The sequence below is a fragment of the Anabrus simplex genome, chromosome 5 (genome assembly GCF_040414725.1).
Source record: "Anabrus simplex isolate iqAnaSimp1 chromosome 5, ASM4041472v1, whole genome shotgun sequence".
NCBI classification, from domain to species: domain Eukaryota; kingdom Metazoa; phylum Arthropoda; class Insecta; order Orthoptera; family Tettigoniidae; genus Anabrus; species Anabrus simplex.
The window spans coordinates 151,529,092-151,549,391 of NC_090269.1; the positions used below are offsets into that span (position 1 = coordinate 151,529,092).

The 20,300-nt window shown below is 38.9% G+C and overlaps 1 protein-coding gene across 1 annotated transcript in view; it reads left to right on the forward strand.

The window, feature by feature from the left end:
• Nucleotides 1-20,300, forward strand: part of Nup205 (nuclear pore complex protein Nup205) — a 676,487-nt gene that overhangs the window by 48,056 nt on the left and 608,131 nt on the right. Inside the window, exon 5 of the mRNA XM_067147168.2 lies at nt 20,110-20,290. Coding sequence (XP_067003269.1) covers nt 20,110-20,290 — 181 coding nt within the window. The remainder of the gene's footprint in view (nt 1-20,109; nt 20,291-20,300) is intronic.

Here is a 20,300-nt window from a genome sequence, read left to right on the forward strand (position 1 = left end):
GGTGTTTCATATTATGCGTAATGGCTTTACTAGTTGCTTTTTACGACCACGCCCTCCAGAGCTCCAACAAGTTGCCGCTCATTAGTTGCTCCTCCCACTTTCCCCTATTTTCCCCCTTCGGTCCCGACCAACCATGGACACTTGATTACTATCACAACACTGCTCGCTAGGCTTCATTGTGCTTCGCATGGACAGCGATCTTTTGAGGTGAGTCACATAAAAACATTTACGTTATAAGACGTAATTTTATATATTGCCTCTTCAGTTAAGTGATAGTTTATTACATTCCTATTATTTCAGGTTCGTATTGAACTGGGAACGTTGTACTTGTTAACATCTTAAAGGACCGATTACTCGTTTCCACCTCACTAGGATTGCTCCACTAAAGCGACTCTGAAGATTTTATCAAAGTATTTTAATACGATTCTACGTCACGTTTTAAGAAGTGTGATAAATTAAGCTAATGATTCTTTAAGGCTGTTATTTTTAAGCTGTTGTTCTTTTAAATCCACGTTATTTTATTAGTGAGCAAACCGGTTTGCATATGTTTTCATTAATTTAAGGTTTAAGACTCGCAAGTCTCGGACTTGTAGAAAATATGAACTTTGAGACAGTATAATCGTAACACAGTTTTAGGTTGTTAACATGGTTTTAAATTGTGTTCAATTTGACATAGATAAACTTATGTGATTGCCAATTTTTCCAAGAACCTATATCAGCTGATGATGACGCAAAAGGGGCGTTGAAACTAGTTCTGATTGAAATATATGTTGTAATTTCATCTAAACAACAGTTTTTATGTATTGAATAAGGTGGATCCAAATTATAATAAAGTTGTAAACTAGAACAGATGTTGCACCTTACATGCATAAAGCCGTGGGAGGTTTTGGGATTGCCTATTACCATTTTCATCCTAATATAAGACTGGGAATTTCACGTTTTTGTGTTAAAATATTATAAAAACCACAGCCGTTTTATTTGCGCATGTTACATTAAAAAACTTTGGATAATTTCACACTCATACCGACTTGTACAGCGAGCTCAGGGTTGCGATTAATTATAATTTTGGAAGTGTTAATGATATTTTTTCTCGTTTCAATTTGGTTGTGATTAAAGACGGGCAGAATTGAATATAATGCATTCGAGAACTTAAGGATCGATATTTACATTCGAAACCATATTTTCGAATTCAACATAACCTTCAAAAGTCGATGCAGGCCTAATTTACGCGGTACAAGATTTCTATAAACTGACTATGAACAGTGTACCGGTGACCAAATTTTAATGGAAGAAAAAGGAAAAAAGGATTTTGCCGTCATATTGGGTGCTTTTGTGTCTAATGTGCTTTATTTTATTAGATTAGAGAATTAAAAACTACTTGTGGTCGATTGTTGTTTAGCTTGGCGTTACAGGTATTAGATTTTTCGAAGAGTTTGGCTGATCAAATTTGCTGAACTGAAAGAAGTTTTCAGAGAAAACTGACAAAGTTTCCCTGGTAAAACTGAATGTAAAGTTTTGAGATTTTTAAGTCGCGTACCGGTAATTGTTTGAAGCCGGCCCCGCGGTCCAACTTGCTTGCCTCTCACCCGGAGGGCCTGGGTTTGATTACCGGCCAGGTCAGGCATTTTTACCTGGATGAGGGCTGGTTCCATGTTCACTCATTCTACTATTACCTTTAATTGAGAAGCTATTTAATGGTGAGGCCGGGCTGAGTGGTTCAGACGGTTAAGGCGCTGGCCTTCTAACCCCAACTTGGCAGGTTCGATCCTGGCTCAGTCCGGTGGTATTTGAAGGTGCTCAAATACGACAGCCTCGTGTCGGTAGATTTACAGGCACGTTAAAGAACTCCTGCGGGACTAAATTCCGGCACCTCGGCGTCTCCGAAGACCGTAAAAGTAGTTAGTGGGACGTAAATCAAATAACATTATTATTATTATTATTATTATTATTATTATTATTATTATTATTTAATGGTGAGATGGCGACCCCGGTCTAGAGAGACAGGAATAACGGCTGAGAGGATTCGTCACACTGACCATGCGTCACCTTGTAATCTACAACATAAGAATGATACTGAAGCCTCAACCTTATCAATACATTTATTTATATACTATTAATCACAGTACCGGTTTCGACCCCTCTAGGGTCATCCTCAGCTGTCATATAGCAATATAGTTATTAAAACATCACATTGGAAGGTGGTGTACATACATGAAAACTGACCCAATTTGACAGGCCGTTTAAAATAAGTTGTATGTTAAGATGGTAAAATAAATCCTCTCTTCTTCAATTATAAAAAGATTACGTAATGTGAGAGGCATGTCACTACAATGTTCCTGTTGATTTGATAAGCGTAAACTGAGATTTGTACAATTGTGTATACACTGATGTTCATAGAGTAATCACTATTTTACGTTAAAACTTATAATTAATTATTAAAAACATTTCAAAATTTTATTCTTCTGGTGATTATGTTGCTTATTACACGATGTCCTTCTGTTGGTAGTATGTGTATCTTGAAGTGATCTGGACACTGTCTGTATAGAGGAGCTTGAAGTATTAGTGAGTAACGTTGACTATTGCACATGTTCCACAAGAGGCTTGTCGTGGACTTGTCTAAGAGAAGCTATGTAATTCTTGGTCACCAAGATATTTGGGGGTATGCGTAAAAGTGAAGTGCTTTCTCGGAGTTCCTCCTTGCTAGCAGAAGAGGGGGAAACACTCAACCGATAAACAGTATGCATTGCTGGGCTGCACAAGTCTTTACTCAATGTTCCGAGTGTAAGCTGATGCTTGCTGACACACAGCTTCTGGGACATTTCGTACCACTTGACTGGCTGATTATCTGCTATGTATCAGCTAATGACTTTAAAATATTTAAGAGAGGACATTCTGCACCACTTTTGAAATTGTAAGAAGTATTCCGGGTGCATTACGGCTGTATTTATGTCTTCAATATGTGCTTACAATATATTAACAAGAAAATGTTGTATAGGGGTATAGTGAGTGTAGTTATGGTCGTCATAAGACCTAGCTGTGTCGGTGCGACGTAAAACCACTAGCAATGAGTGCAGTTAGAGCCTGTAATTTACCTTTAGAGTTCCTGAGGATGAACAGAAATACTGTAACACTCAAATCTTTGGTGTTTGTTGTAATCTTTTTTGGCATCAGTAGTGTAAAAATATTTTCACGCAAAACCGGCTGATGGCATTAATGTTAAATCTTGCATGGCAGTAGTGTTTGTGATTTGTAGAAGGTTCACATTGATTATGTTTTTGAATAGTTTTGTTGAGAAGTGATTATAAAACCTGTTGACGTGGCGCTAAGAAACATAAGAATAGCTGCTGGTGATGAACTGAATATGGATGAAACCGTTTCTTTACATAATTTTAACACGCGAGAGGTCGCGCCCGCGGCAGTTTGCCGCACTTTTTAAATATTTGTTAATAATTTTGTTGCTTGCCACTGTAGGGCTTAGGGCGCTCGTTTCATCCCTCCCCTCCCTCTTGCCTGACGTTGATTGTCAGTGTATTGCCTGCTGCGTTCCACAGTAGTTAAATTTTTCTTTCATTCTCTCATCTGCCGCGGCAAATTGCCTTCGTGGGACCCCGCGCATAGTGCATTCTTACATGACTGCATTTCCAAGAAAGTTCATGTGGTTTATGGTGGCTTTCAGTGAAGTGAGGTGCTGTAGTTTTATCATGAATTGTGACCAAATCATTCATTGAAATGTACAAAATGCAAACGTTGAGACAATTTTCTCACGTGCGACCTCTCGTGCTCTTTAAAAACTCACATAATTTTACCAGATATTGCAAAAATTTCATTAATTTTTTTCACATTGAGAAAATATTGTTACTGGGTAATTATGTTGTTACTAGTTGAAAGGCAGTTAAACAGGGTACATGTTTATATATTTATCAGAGCATTCACTGCAAAAGGAAAATAGCAGCTCATTAAAATATTAAGCGTGAGCAATTTGCCTTCACATGACCTCTCACGTTCTAAAACGGGCGCGACCTCTCGCGTGTTAATTAACAGCGGGTTACAGTTTCCAGAATATTTTAAGTGTTAGTTACCGTGAAGGTGGACGGCACTGAATTTCAGGCAGGTTTCGTATATGTATTGAAGTCACAACTCGTCCTATTTTTGAAATCTCAGCTACCAGACATTGGATTTAAAAAAAAACAAAAAAAGCAGCAGCATTGCAGGAAACAAGAAATAAATTTGGGATTGAATTATCTGAAGGTCACGTGTCTAAAAGAATACAAAATATGAAAAAGAGAATTAAAGCGAAAACAGGCTTGAAGAGCACAGGAAACAAATCAGTCCACCTAAAAGCGTGGGAAAGGAATTACTGGGTATAAAGGAGAATGATTTTATTCCATCAATAAACAGAATGCAAGGCATGAAACAAGTCCTGAAACAATAACTAATTCTACTAAAAATATTTATAATTACTGTACAACATGAATTATGATTGGATTAGTAAATATTTCTAATAATATAGAAAAATCAGCAACATTTGACCCAGGTACATCTTGTAGTCTTCCACCACCACCACCACCCCTAGAATCTGTAGCATTGCTGGGGCCCAGCAGCACACCTGCAACACACCCAGGAAAGAAAGTTGAACAGAAAGGAGAAGAAAAAAAGCTGGTGCAGAAATGACAAGCAGATTAGGTCAGATGTAACATGCAAGAGTTACGTAGAGATGAATATCATTTGCAAAGTTTGCGAAAACGAGTGCTAATAAAATATTTGCGAGTTTTGAATTGAGAGAAGCGAAGTTACAGTAAAGCTTCTGTAATACATTTCACATTTGTATGTTTTCTACACTTATACGTTTTTTTCAGCGGTCCCGACAAAATCCTATATGTATTACAGCGAGTTAATTATACGTTTTTACCTTATATCTTCAGTCCTCGAAGGCAAACTGCTTCGTTTATACATTTACGATGGTTTCCGTCTTCAAAATCGCAAGAAATATTTAAAAGACAAACTTATGACCATCACTACTTTTCTTGGAAATCATACCTCTATGCGCATTTTTGGTAGCATGAGCGACCTGGAAGCTATTTTTGAACATACTCGTTGGTGTTTTGTGCTTCAGGTGTGACTGAGTTGTGATTAGCATTATGAGATTCATGAGTAGTGAACATGGGTGAAAGAAAACGAGCATTACAATTGCTGAAAAATGACATATTTTAAGTGCAGGGAAGAAGTAACAACATGAAACAAGTTGAAATTGCTAAGAAACTTGGGATTGCTCAGTCTACCTTAAATATTCTTGCAGCTAAGCCTGTGAAAATTGAAGTAAGCACACGTGTTAGCTGCTATGACAGATAAGCGGAGCTGCATTCAGGGCGGAAAATACAAACGCCTGGAAGATTGTTCATTACACTGGTTCAGGCCACATAGGGCAGAAGGAATTCCAATCAGCGGATCAATGCTTTGCGAAAAGGCAAGTGAACTAGCGGTCAAAGTTGGTGTAGAAGATTTTAGTGCTTCGTTGGGCTGGCTACACAAATTTAAGGTTAGATATGGTATCGGCAGTCATAATGTGTGGGGAGAAAGCAGAATTATTGATGCTGAGACTGCAAGATTGGAAAGAAAATTGTTTGAAAAAACTGATATTTCGATTCGCTACCAAGGACAGTTTCAATGAGAACGAGACAGGCCTCTCTTTAAATTTAACGTCTGGGTGTACAGTGCCATTCAAAGGAGAAAAATGTCATGGCGGGGAAACAAAGCAAACAACGTGTGACAGTTCTGTTATGTGCCAATAGTGACAGAAGTGAAAAACTGCCTCCCCTGACAATCAGCAGATTTTCAAAGCTGCATTGTTTTAAAAATGTTTCTATGCTCCCTGGGTCACTACGAAAGTATTTGAAGACTGGCTTCGAAGCGTGGATGCCAAAATGGGAGTGAAAGGTCCTGAGATCTTATTGTTCGTGGATCGATGCCCAGAACATCCTCCTATTACTTCTTCTCTGAAGAATGTGACTGTGGAATATTTTCCCGCTAATTCCACGAGTGGGCTGCAGTTGCTCGATCTTGGAGTGATACAAAACTTCAAGTTGCATTATCATAAGATGCTGGTGTAGCACGCAATCGGATGTGTAAATGTTGGAAAGAAGGATGAAATGAAGACCAACACAATACAGCTAAGATTTCTCTCATTTATTTCCTCTTTTTTTGTATGTTTATTCATGTTTATGTGAAATATTTGCCCTAAGACTTTGCGCAATACCATGAATTATGGGCCGTTTCACACTAGGCAGCTGCACGTGCTTGAGAAAAATTTTAAATGGAGCTCTTCACACTGGACTACTGTCTCGGCGACCGACCTTGAAGTAGTTCACTCCCACTACCAACAGCCGAGGCAGATTTTGCAGCCCCGACCGGCAACTGTGCACTGGGGTCTTCACATTCTTCAGTTGCGTTCCGTTCAGAACTCCCTTCAATGTCATTGTGCATTTTATGTTCCTTCACGTTATGGACTCCGTTTCAAATTACTATAAACCTTACTAAATAAAATAAATTATATTCAGTATGAATGATGTCCAGCTCCTTAGCTAAATGGTCAACATTCTGATCTTCGGTTAGAGGGCCTCGTGTTCGATTCCCAGTGGGGCCGGAAATTTTAACTGTGTACAGGTATGGTTTGTGTTTGTCCCCACATTCTCTTCATCTTCATACAACACTTCACACTACCAGCCACTAAAGAAACGCAATAGTGAACGCATCCCTCGATATAGGGTTGGTGTCAGGAATGGCATTCGGCCGTAAAACAAGGCAACACAGTTTGCACCCGCGACCCCACCACTGTGGGAAACGCGGTAGAAGAAGAAAAATATTCAGTATGATATATCTAGACAAAAGGACCAAATAAACATGGAAGATTTCATTATACAAATTATACAACCATCTGGATCTTAAAATGTGATGAATGTAGCAAAAGAGTTGAGAAGAGAAATACATGGTCTCAAGCAGGGGTAGAAAAAAGTAGAAATAATTCAGTAGCCAACACCTTTTTATCAGGAGCCAGCACATTTTTTGCAAATAAACATTACAAAAACCACAGGTTAGACTAGGATTAAGCTATGTATTGTTTTTGAAGTCCCTAAGTAGTCTAGTCTATCAATTCATATAAGAATGGAATAGAAACAGTTTATATTTTAAGAAATACTAACCCCAATAGTCACCAGTCGCCTTCAAGGTCAGCATCTTTTGAAATTATACTACATGTGCCTGTTTGATTTCCCACCAAAATACCAACGATCAATACATTTTGTTGCATCAAAATCCTTTATAGATGGTCCTTTCAAAGATATCATCATGAGATCACTTAAGTTCTTCACAGCAAGCTTGATTCACAGTTTGTGTTTAATTATATTCATTGTACTGAACCCTCGCTCACATGATGAGGTCGATACAGGAATTGTTGCCACTATACTGAGGAGCTTTCCTAAAATCGGAAATCGTCCTTTCATAGTCCGCGATTTTTCAAGTATTTAAAGATAAAAACTTCATTGTTCCGTATTGAAATTATTGATGTTAAAAATTAAATAATTGAAAAGGAGGTTCAACCTATTCAATACTTAAAAGAAGGAAATGCAGTAATCACATTCCTATTTAAATGGGACCGGTTTCGACCTTAGTCCAGGTCATCATCAGCCGTAAAAAATGTACAATGTTTATGAATATTGGAGGTCAGTTTCACACTTTGATAGGCACAAAGACACGACACCACATTCTGTATGCACAAAGTCACAACACTATCAACTAATATACGAAGATCAAAAATAACTAGAAGTCGCAGACGAATAGATTTGTAGTAGAAAGCCGCTAGCTCCTGGTGATCAGCGCTGCGGTCGAATGTGCCGCGCTGATCACCAGGAGCTAGCGGCTTTCTACTACAAATCTATTCGTCTGCGACTTCTAGTTATTTTTGATCTTCGTATATTAGTTGATAGTGTTGTGACTTTGTGCATACAGAATGTGGTGTCGTGTCTTTGTGCCTATCAAAGTGTGAAACTGACCTCCAATATTCATAAACATTGTACATCTTTTTACGGCTGATGATGACCTGGACTAAGGTCGAAACCGGTCCCATTTAAATAGGAATGTGATTACTGCATTTCCTTCTTTTAAGTATTGAATAGGTTGAACCTCCTTTTCAATTATTTAATTTTTAACATTTTTCAAGTAGATCACTCAGTGGAAGATCTTTCCCGACTATTTTGAACTCGTACCACTCGCTCAGTATGTCTTCTACGTTGTTCTCCTCAATTTGAAGGTGTTTTGAAAAATGAGTGGCAAGAAGCTGTATTTCACTGTTGCCATAATTTTCCAATTGTTTTCCTGAAGGCCAGGAATATGTGTCAAAAACACCAGTGGCACTTTGAATATCTTCATTTTGAAGAAATGTGTCTTTCAGAAAGTTAATCCCACTTGCCAAAATATGTTCCCTATCTGTCGTAAAATTCTTATCCGACACACCTGATAACTGTATTCCATTGAAAACTCCTGAAAGTGTTGTAGCAGAAACAAATTTTTCTTCCGTTGGGCCCTTGGTGTTTTGAAGTTGCTGCAATGAATTAATTGCATTATTTACATGCACTCTTATCTGACTTAAAATCAGATCATGCCTCTGAAATATAAGTGAAAGTATTTTGAATATACTCAGATAATCATACAAGAAGTGAATTGTGATGACAGATTTGAAGTCCTTGATCTTCTTTAGAAGACCTTTAGCCGTGATTCCTTCTTCACCTTTCCTTTCAGAAATATTCTCTAAATGCACCACTAGGCATTCCCAGTCTTTGACAACTGCATGCAAAGCATTTAATTTGCTTGCTACCCATCTAACTTGGTGTAAGTACTACAATTTAGATATTTCACACTCCAGTAACTCCAAAATTTTCTTCAGTTCGCGAAGTCGTTTCGGCGAATGTCGATAAAACTTGTATAGTTTTCTGAGTATAGAATCAATTTCATCAATGATTTTAAGTTTCACATTTTTCAGTGAGTGAAGAATGGTGAGTTGGTGTTGATGTGCAACACAATGAACGTTTACCAGGTTCTCAAGTTTTTCAGAAATTTTTGTTACCAAACCATTACGAACACCAATCATACATGGTGCTCCATCAGTTCCTATGCCGATTAGTTTTGTACCTGTGAAGAGTTCTCCAAGCCCTAACTGAAGCAATTCTGTTTCCAGAGCTTCCATATAGCCATCACTTGTTGCATCCTCCAATGACACAATAGAAAGAAATGTCTCCTTCACCTTATTTTCTTTTAAGAAACGAACGTAAAGTATGAGCTCCTCGTCATCAGATTTATCTGTTGATCCATCGAGTAAGATACTGACATATGAACTTTCCTTAATTTCACATACCAAATCTTCACGAAGATCTGAGGCAATGTATGAAATAAATTCTCTGCATTGTGTATCATTCACATACTTCTCAGAATCAGTAACATTCAACTTGCTCAACAATGCAACCAAACTTTCAAAATCAGTGTAGGGTCTGTTATTTTTTGCAATATGGTAAGATGCCATGAACAGTGCGTTCATATGCTGTAACATATTAGCATCCATTTTCTTTACACACTTAGCTAAGGGTGCACATTCGGGATTTTTCTTGAAACTTTCAGCCTCCTGACACTTCGAGTGAGGATAGGATTTTTCGTGTTTTTTAAAAGTTTCCAGTTTAAATGGTCCTGAAAATCCAGATACAACTTTAGAATTTTGGTCGGCAATACTAGGAAATTTACTGCATAATTCACACTTCGCAATTTCTTCCTCATAGCGCAGCCATGGTAGTAATTCAAGCCACGATTGCTGAAATTTCCGTTTGCCTGACTGAAATTTCGACATATTTTTAATGTTTGACTTATCATTGTTTTGAACACCACAAATTTCACTCTGGTCATTGTCGTCCTGAACACTACAGTTGGCACTTCCATCAAGTGTTTTCTCACATTTACTCGCTTCTGTATCACTTTGTGTTACATTTACGGGCCTACTTACGAAGAAATCTGAAAGAGTACACTGTTTTTTACTCGCATCAGTCAGTTTGTGCGGCTTTGTTCGTTTCATTTTTCCAATTTTCTGAAGTATAACACAGAAACGTAAAACACGTAATAGACTACAATAAATCACCAGAGTTAAATGGCTTACGAGTTCGCGGGCTTCGATGTCTGATGCAACGCTGCCAATTTTCCGCCGCCGCACAGGAATGAAAACAACCGTATTATTTTCTAAAGTGCAAACCGTTCAATACAAATATGCTGTAATTAAATTAAAAGTGAAAATAATGTTCAGTGAAAATACAAGAAATGATAAACCGTCATTCTGTATGTTTTAAATGCAAAGAATGAATTCCACGGGAATTTATCAGCACTGTTTTGACGGCAATAGTTTAGGAACGGCTAGGTTGACTAGTCACTATTGTTCTAGCGCCTGACATTCAGGAGCCGTCATCGGCTAAAATCGCGCATTGTCGTCGTGGCAGGATATTTACATACACTCTCCCTTTGCTTGACCTTTTCGAAACTAAGGTTTTTAACTTTCCTCGAGCTCAGAATATTAAGGAGTATTGGGAACATAATTATACTGTAGGCTCACGCTGACAATGCTACTATACTGTAGGCTCACGCTGACAATGCTACTGCGTGCCCAGTTTATTATCAGTTCTAATGCTTCTTCGTACACATGCCTCATTTCTAACATCCTAACAGAAAATAAGTGGCTAATATTATTAGAAATATTACAAATATTCACATTATCATATTGTTATGGTGGAAGCCCATATAATATTGTAGAAGCAGAAGTTACATGTAAATATCACTGCTTGAATGTTTCATCTTAAAATGACGATTCAATTTTCTATAATTAAAGCATGTACAACACGTGTTGAGCACACCAAGTTATTCACGACTACTTTAGAATTAAATAATACACTAGCTTCATTAATAATTTCACTCAAGAATTCTCAAAAATGAAATAAAGTCCTCGTTTTAACAAACTTCATCAGACTACCGCAAGCTACAGGTTGAGAGAAAGCCTATTGTTGCGCGGCATCTTCGGGAAAGCAAAACACTACAAGAAAGGAAAGGAAGTCTAGTCTGTCTATAATTAAAGGATGTACCGGTAGAACATACTGGGCACACGAAGTTATTCATGACTCTTTTATAATTCAATAATACAGATTCTCAAATAATCAAAGGCGAGTGGAACTAGTGACGACACGATGCGTTCGGCTCTATGAGCCGAGTAACAACGAATATAGGCGAGACGGCTCCTGAGTGTCAGTCGCTAGACGGAAGTCACGGGAACGAAGACGGTAATGTGATGTTCGTGGAATTATTTAACGTAGTAGTTCTCTGCATTTCTCCATATGTCCCCATGAAAAGCTACTTGTTTGACGGGTTACAACGATGTCTCTCATGATCGCGACGCAGCTCTCACGCAGCTCTCCTGGGGACGTACATGTAAAGGAACTCCGGATTTTGGAAAATAAATTTTCAAAACCGAATTTCAAAATTCAGGCGCCAGATAAAAAATTTCAGGCACCATGGCGACTGGGCGCCCGGTATTTTTCGACCCCTGGTCTCAAGTAATGACCATCTCACTTCAAATACCTCAAAGTTATGGCTAATTTTTCTCTAGCCAGTTTTGCTTTCTTCAACTTGGTATCCATTCCCATAATATCTTCTTTCACTCTTTTGAAGAGTTCATCAAAAGATTTATTTGATATCGTGAAGTAACTAATGAACTTGGTCATCACATAAATAATAGAATAATTTATAGAAAAGTCGTTTTTCCAAGCTATCTTTCAACATAGGATGTGAATGAAATCTACAATGCTCTCTTTCCTTTTTTCTTTTCAACAATAACAAGAGGTAAGATGATGATGAAAACTGGCACTAGGCTGAGGAAGGTGGCTAAGTAGCGTGGCAGGCTATCGCTCGGCGACATGGAATTCATATGAACTACTCTGTAGCCGATTCCTAGTGTGAAGCGGCCCTGAAAGATAAGATTCTCCGAGTTCTTATAATAATCTTGAGTCTTCAAACAAATTATAAACAATCAATCAATACAGTAGAACCTCGATAATTCGAAATCGGTTAGTTCACAATCCCGCCTAATTCGAAGAAGCTCTCGTTCCCGGAAACATTTTAAAACAATAGTATGTTACAGAGTAATTTCAACTCAAAATTTATCCGCCCCGCGTCATAATAGAACGCACGTTCCGGAACGGGAGGGGTAGCTTTCCGCACGTACACTCACTTCGGTGGGTTTACAGTGCGCTTCATGATTGCTAAGTTGAATTAAATCAGAATTCTTTTATGTTCAACCTTTAAAGGAACGCCGTAATATCACGCAACAGGCAGTGTGCGGGAAAACAGAATCCGCGAACACTGGCGATGCCGACAGTTGATGAAACAAATGTGGCAAATATAATAAATTCGTAGGCACCGAACAATATTGTCATTGCCGGTGAAACTGCATTGCTTTATTTTAATGCGAGCCCAAACGGTCTTATGGTTTTAAAGGAGAAATTGTTCTCCGAAAACCGTAAAAGAGTAGTTAGTGGTACGTAAAACAACATTATTAAAGGAGAAATTGCCAGCCGGAAAATCGTACAGTGTAAGGGATGGGGGTCATAATGCATTATTTGAACATTGTAAATGCACCTTGTTGGATACATTTCTGAACTAGTTTTTTCCATGGCATTTGAAAGGTTTAAACTGTGAATCGAGGTGATTGCATGTATTATTGGGTCTTAAAATACTTTGTGACGCGGCAAGTGTTTACATTTCTGAAGTACGAGAGAAGTGCCATGGCGGAAATCGTTCAAGGATAGAGTCATAGGAAAGTTCGATTTTAAGGGCATTGGGTACTTTCTGTGTAAATACAAGGCATCTAAAATGCGTACAGTATAGTAATCCAATTAATAAAGCACTTGCACATGGGAGCGAGCATAGATTTCTCCTCGTCTTTGAATCGTACTTTTTTTCCTTTCTTTCGTTACATGAGGTTATGTTTACCGGTGAGATATCCGAGTGCATTATTTGAATACTGTAAATGCACCTTCTTGGATACATTTTAGAAATAGTTCTTTTTTCATGGCATTTGAAAGGTATAAACTGTGAATCAAGGTTAACTGCATGCAGTAACAGGCCTTAGAATATTTTGTAACGCGGCAAGGATTGGTACTTCTGAATTGCGAATTGGCGGTTAATTCGAAATCACGTAATTCGAAGTCCAATTTTTGAGTCCCAACGACTTTGAATTAACGAGGTTTTACTTTATATACTATTTTCTTTTCTTTTGATAGGCAATGTATTATATCGCAGCATCATGGCACCTTGTTTCAGAACTTACAGTTCAAAATTGTTTCCAAAAAGCTGGATTGGATGTAGTTCCGATGATTGCAATATCATCAATGATAATAGCTAATGGAGGAAATTGGAAAAGGAGGCATCATTCGACGATTACGTAAAATGTTGACGCTAACTGTGTCAATGCAGAAACCATGACTATCCCCGAGATTGCTGAAGACGCATAAAGGGGTCTGAGTGAGGACTGCAATCACGATGACGATGATACCGAAGAGCTGCAGCATACTTCAGTAAACTTTAATGATGCTGTCAATGCTCTAAGGACTATCACACATTTTGTGATCCACCCTAACGTTTCTGAGGAAATAATGGCTGAATTGTACCGCTTTGAGAATACTGTTCATACTGTAGCCGTGGCAAAAATACCCCAACATAATGGACTACTTTATTCCGTAAAGTGACTCTTTTCCCACTCTTTGTATCTTTTTGTTATCTGGGTGGATTTCTTGTGTAGTTATATTATTTCATATTGTCATATATACTTTGGAATATAACTCAGGTTCATATTTACAGAATTTCATTGAAGCGTTTTTTACACTTATACCTTTTTTCCCCTTTGGTACTCTGGAAAACGTATAAATGAAGTTTTTCTGTATCGAAGGAAAAGGAGAAAAGCGAGCAGGGAGAAATGTAGTCACAAAATGTTAAATGTGTTCAACATTCAAATCTGTATTTGTTATTTTTCAAGTTCATTTATTTTATGTTTCGCTCTCTGTTTGAAGGTCTTAAAGTAAATCTACCCTGGTAGATTTTATTTTTAGCGGTAGATTAAACAAGTGGAATACTGTTTCGTACTCCACTATTTTGCTTTGTATTTTCTTGGTTTGTGTCTGACTGCTACCCCCATTGTGTTGTAACTACCTTTTATGTTTCTGTTGTTGTGTACACTGTAAAATTACCAGGGATTTTCTCCCGTGTTAGGACTTCAAATGAGTATAAGTCAAAAATAGCTAGTTTCCTGGACAAAGGTTCATATTTTTAGAGGCTGTGACAGCATTCATTGTAAAGAATTTGAAATTACCAAAAAAAGCAACATACATACATACATACATACATACATACATACATTATCATTATAGACTGTTATGCCTTTCAGCGTTCAGTCTGCAAGCCTCTGAGAATTTACTAAACGTCGCCACAATTCTCAATTTGTAACTAGTCTTGTGGCCTCATTTAGTTCTATACCTCTTATCTTTAAATCGTTAGAAACCGAGTCTAACCATCATCATCTTGGTCTCCCTCTACATCTCTTACCCTCCATAACAGAATCCATTATTCTCCTAGGTAACCCATCCTCCTCCATTCGCCTCACATGACCCCACCACCGAAGTCGGTTTATGCGTACAGGTTCATCTATCGAGTTCATTCCTAAATTAGCCTTTATCGCCTCATTCCGAGTACCCTCCTGCCATTGTTCCCACCTGTTTGTACCAGCAATCATTCTTGCTACTTTCATGTCTGTTACTTCTAACTTACGAATAAGATATCCTGAGTCCACCCAGCTTTCGCTCCCGTAAAGCAAAGTTGGTCTGAAAACAGACCGATGTAAAGATAGTTTCGTCTGGGAGCTGACTTCCTTCTTACAGAATACTGCTGATCGCAACTGCGAGCTCACTGCATTGGCTTTACTACACCTTGATTCAATCTCACTATATTACCATCCTGGGAGAACACACAACGTAATATACTTGAAATTATCGACCTGTTCTAGCTTTGTATCACCAATCCGACATTCGATTCTGTTGAATTTCTTACCTACTGACATCAATTTAGTCTTCGAGAGGCTAATTTTCATACCATACTCATTGCACCTATTTTCAAGTTCCAAGATATTAGACTTCAGGCTTTCGGCACAGTCTGCCATTACGACCAAGTCGTCAGCATAGGCCAAACTGCTTACTACATTTCCACCTAACTGAATCCCTCCCTGCCATTTTATACCTTTCAGCAGATGATCCATGTAAACTACGAACCACAAAGGTGAAAGATTACAGCCTTGTCTAACTCCTGTAAGTACCCTGAACCAAGAACTCATTCTACCATGAATTCTCACTGAAGCCCAATTGTCAACATAAATGCCTTTGATTGATTTTAATAATCTACCTTTAATTCCATAGTCCCCCAGTATGGCGAACATCTTTTCCCTCGGTACCCTGTCATATGCTTTCTCTAGATCTACGAAACATAAACACAACTGCCTATTCCTCTCGTAGCATTTTTCAATTACCTGGCGCATACTGAAAATCTGATCCTGACAGCCTCTCTGTGGTCTGAAACCACACTGGTTTTCATCCAACTTCCTCTCAACGACTGATCGCACCCTCCCTTCCAGGATGCCAGTGAATACTTTGCCTGGTATACTAATCAATGAGATACCTCGATAGTTGTTGCAATCCTTCCTATTCCCTTGCTTATAGATAGTTGCAATTACTGCTTTTGTCCAATCTGAAGGTACCTTACCAACACTCCATGCTAATTTTACTACTCTATGAAGCCATTTCATCCCTGCCTTCCCACTGTACTTCACCATTTCAGGTCTAATTTCATCTATTCCTGCTGCCATATGACAATGGAGTTTATTTACTATCCTTTCCACTTGCTCAAGCATAATTTCACCAACATCCTTTTCCTCCTCCCCATGAGCTTGGCTGTTTGCAACACCACCAGGATGATTTCCTTTTACATTGAGAAGATGTTCAAAATATTCCCTCCACCTCTCCAGTGATTCCCTGGGATCTATTATGAGTTCACCTGAATTACTCAAAACACTGTTCATTTCCTTTTTCCCTCTGTTCCTAAGATTCTTTATTACTGTCCAGAAAGGTTTCCCTGCTGCTTGACCTAGCCTTTCCAGGTTATTACCAAAATCTTCTCATGACTTCTTTTTGGATTCAACAACTATTTGTTTCGCTCTGTTTCTTTCATCTACGTACCAATCCCTGTCTGCCTTGGCCCTTGTTTGGAGCCATTTCTGATAAGCCTTCTTTTAACGTTTACAGGCTGCTCTCACTTCATTATTCCACCAAGATGTTCGCCTTTTCCCATCTTTACACACAGTTGTTCCTAGGCATTCCCTTGCTGTTTCTATTACAGCATCCCTGTATGCCATCCATTCACTTTCTATATCCTGAACCTGCTTACTGTCTACTGGTCGAAACTTCTCACTAATCATATCCATGTACTTCTGTCTAATTTGCTCGTCCTGGAGACTTTCTACCCTTATTCGTTTGCAGACAGATTTCACTTTCTCTACCCTAGGCCTAGAGATACTTAGTTCACTACAGATCAGATAGTGGTCTGTATCATCGAAAAATCTGCGAAAAACTCGTACATTCCTAACAGATTTCCTGAATTCAAAGTCTGTTAAGATATGGTCTATTATGGATCTGGTACCCCTAGCCTCCCACGTGTAGCGGTGAATAGCCTTATGCTTGAAGAATGTATTCGTAACAGCTAAACCCATACTAGCACAGAGTCCAGCAAACGCTTCCCATTCCCATTAGCTTCCAAATCTTCCCCACATTTACCAATCACCCTTTCGTATCCTTCAGTTCTATTCCCAACTCTCGCATTGAAATCGCCCATTAGCACTATTCTATCCTTGCTGTTGACCCTGACCACGATGTCACTCAATGCTTCATAAAACTTGTCAACTTCATCCTCATCTGCACCCTCACATGGTGAATACACGGACACAATTCTTGTCCTAATTCCTCCCACTGACAAATCTACCCACATCATTCGCTCATTTACGTGCCTAACAGAAACTATGTTGCGTGCAATGGTATTCCTGATAAAGAACCCTACCCCAGACTCTGCCCTTCCCTTTCTAACACCTGTCAAGTACACTTTATAATCTCCCATCTCTTCCTAATTATCTCCCCTTACCCGAATATCACTTAGTCCTAGCACATCCAGATGCATCCTCTTTGCTGACTCAGCCAGTTCTACCTTCTTTCTTCCATAAGCCCCATTAATATTGATAGCTCCCCATCAAATTCCATTTCGTTCGCCAAGTTGTTTCTAAGGAGTCCCTCGCCTGTCAAATGGGAGTGGGACTCTATTACTCCCATAGGTCCGAGGCTTGCTTAAAGTGTTCTGAGCTCGGTAAATTCATGAAGCATGATGCTGCCCTACTTGCGCATAGTCCAAGTGAGGATCCCTCCTCTAATGGGTTATGGACCACCGGTGAATTGTATAGTCGTAGCCGCCTGAGTACAAGGAGGGCCACGACTCAGAATATGTCCGATATGCCCACTCCCATTCCATAGCAACTGGTATCCCGACTCTCAGGACCACTTACTAGGCCACTCAGCCGTTGCCCATGGTTCACGAACTAGGACGTGACTACAGTAACCCACAAACATGAACAGGAATATTTCAGGAAATGGATTTTAGTAATAGTTTTCTTCTGCTCACTTTAAAAAATAAAAAAGGAATTACTTGTAGTATCAGGATTCAAATATAGAATGACGTACTCTTAAGCACTGGCACGAAAAATAGTTTGTCACTTGTTAGGAGCATGGTTTGAAGACCATAATTATGTGTATTAGAAAATACTTCACCACAAGTGCAAGACTAATACAAGGTTAGAAATGAGATGACTGATTGATGTATTATAATTAATAAATTATTATTATTAAAAGGAACAGATTCGGCAAGTACTTACGTAAGATTACAATCCTTTTAGTAGCCTTGCCATTTCATCTCTTCTTTGCTGCCCTCTCTCGTGAATCCACCCATCATCGACTTGTATGACCTCTTCATCTGCATTCACAATTTCAATAATTTTGTGATCTTCGTCCCAGTGATATTTTGCTTAATTATACAGAATGAAACAGTCTAAAATAACTAAAATAGTCGTCTTTCATTCTGAGGTACTGGAAAGCGTTCTTTTACCTGCCTAAAACATCTGTTATCACCATCTCTTTTGTTATATATGTATTGTAGGACGTTTCTTCTTAGGATTCAGGATTTTGGTATGGGGTCAGTAGCCTTGGTACAATACCATAAACTGCATCCTCAAGAAGAAGGGCATTTGCACGAATGCCTGTCCTTCCTCTGCAATTTTCAGAGTTTTGCCTGATTCGAGAATCGTGCACTGAACCAGACCAAGTGACTTCCACACTAGAAGACTCTTCATTTGCGTTGCAAGCGGCTTGGACATTTACGTTGAGTCCTCATTCCTATTATTCTACTGTCCGCTTTCGATGCGTAATGGCTACTGTTATTAGCTGCCATCCTTGGGGGCCCAGGTTCAATTTCCGGTGCTGCCAGTAATTAAAAAATGGCAGGAGGACTGGTATGTGGTTAAAGTCATACACACAGCTCACCTCCATTTGGGTGTGCCTGAAAAGAGCTGCACCACCTCAGAATGAGGACACAAGTTTACTTTTTATTATTATATTTATCACAATGCTGATACAGCTGGACCAATGACCTTCGATGTTAGGCCCCTTAAAACAACAAGCAAGCTGATACAGTTTTCTTGTTTATAAAAACATGTGTTCAGTCAACAGTCCCTGTAGCATGAAGGAAATTATACTTTTCCTGCCACAGAATTTTGGCAGCCTTTAGAACTTGGATTATCATTGGAAACTTTATCCAGTAATTAACTCAATCGCAGTCAGAACTTCGGAAATTATTCAGGATACTGTACTTTAACACCCACGTCTTCAGTCATGCCACTCTGAAAAGCAGGATCGCCAACAGAACGTAAAAAGAAACCCTCATCTTTTCTTGATTGCTAAGAGCAGCACCTTTTGTTTAATTTTTTCAGCCAGGAAATAATGCGCCATCCAATGCACAATTTTTTTTTCAAACCCATCAGATTCTGTATAATGAAGGATATCGGGGTCTTGGTGTGGTTTATAGGTGTTCCTTTTTTCCTGCAACATCCATAAACTACTCCATTACTGTACACGTAGCCCTTATATTTTCTCGTGAGTCAAAACTATCACCACTTGATTTTTATGCGTACTACTCTGGAGTAAGCCCTTCCGGAAATGAGTGTCTTCTTGCTTCCGCTCCACTGGGTGACATGGACAGTGAGTGGACTTTTCACTCTTTTTTTAATGTATGCGACTATGAGTTAAAACTCCAAATATGCGAGTGGAAAGTACTTACTCGTCTTTATGCATATCACTCATTCTTGGGATAGGAGCCGGGGGCGAAGCTGAGAGAAGGAGAACTCTTTTTACGGATTCTCTTGATGAAGGAATAATATGAAACTTTCTCTCAATAGAATGCCAAGAAGTCTCTTCTGGATCTAGTGTTCTAGAATTTACTGGTGTTTAAAACTCTAGTGCAGTAGTTTGAAATCTTAAAAAGGACCAATCAGCATCCTCCAGATCACAGCATCTTCTCATCCTACAAATTTTCTAGAATGTCCTCTACTATGCCCAACACTGGTCTGCGTGACCTCCTCTGCTTCTCATTTTAACTCATTATTTGGAAATGTGAACACTGCACAGCTGCTTATCCCATCATCTTAGAAGATACGAAATCTTTAATAATATAATAATCAGTACTCAAGTTAATTTTTCTATTTTCTGTGTCTTGAATATGCAGCGATACTATTCATCCCATCTTTCCTTCTTGCCTCCTGGGATAACTGTCCTTGGCACGAAACAAGTTACTCACCTACAAGTTCATTCTTATTCTAAGCTGTTTCAATTTTTTTTTTTTTTGTAGCATTGCTGGAGACGTTGGACCTGACAAAGGAGATAGAGCTGCTTCAACAGAACAGAGGACTGGGAGGTCCCAAACACCACTGGCAAGTGGTGGAGCTGTTTAACAGCATTCGACAGGCTCTGGCTGACATTGTTTACTGTTGGGCAGCTCAGAGTGGTCTTCCCAAGGACCCTACCTTGAGGTAATGTGAT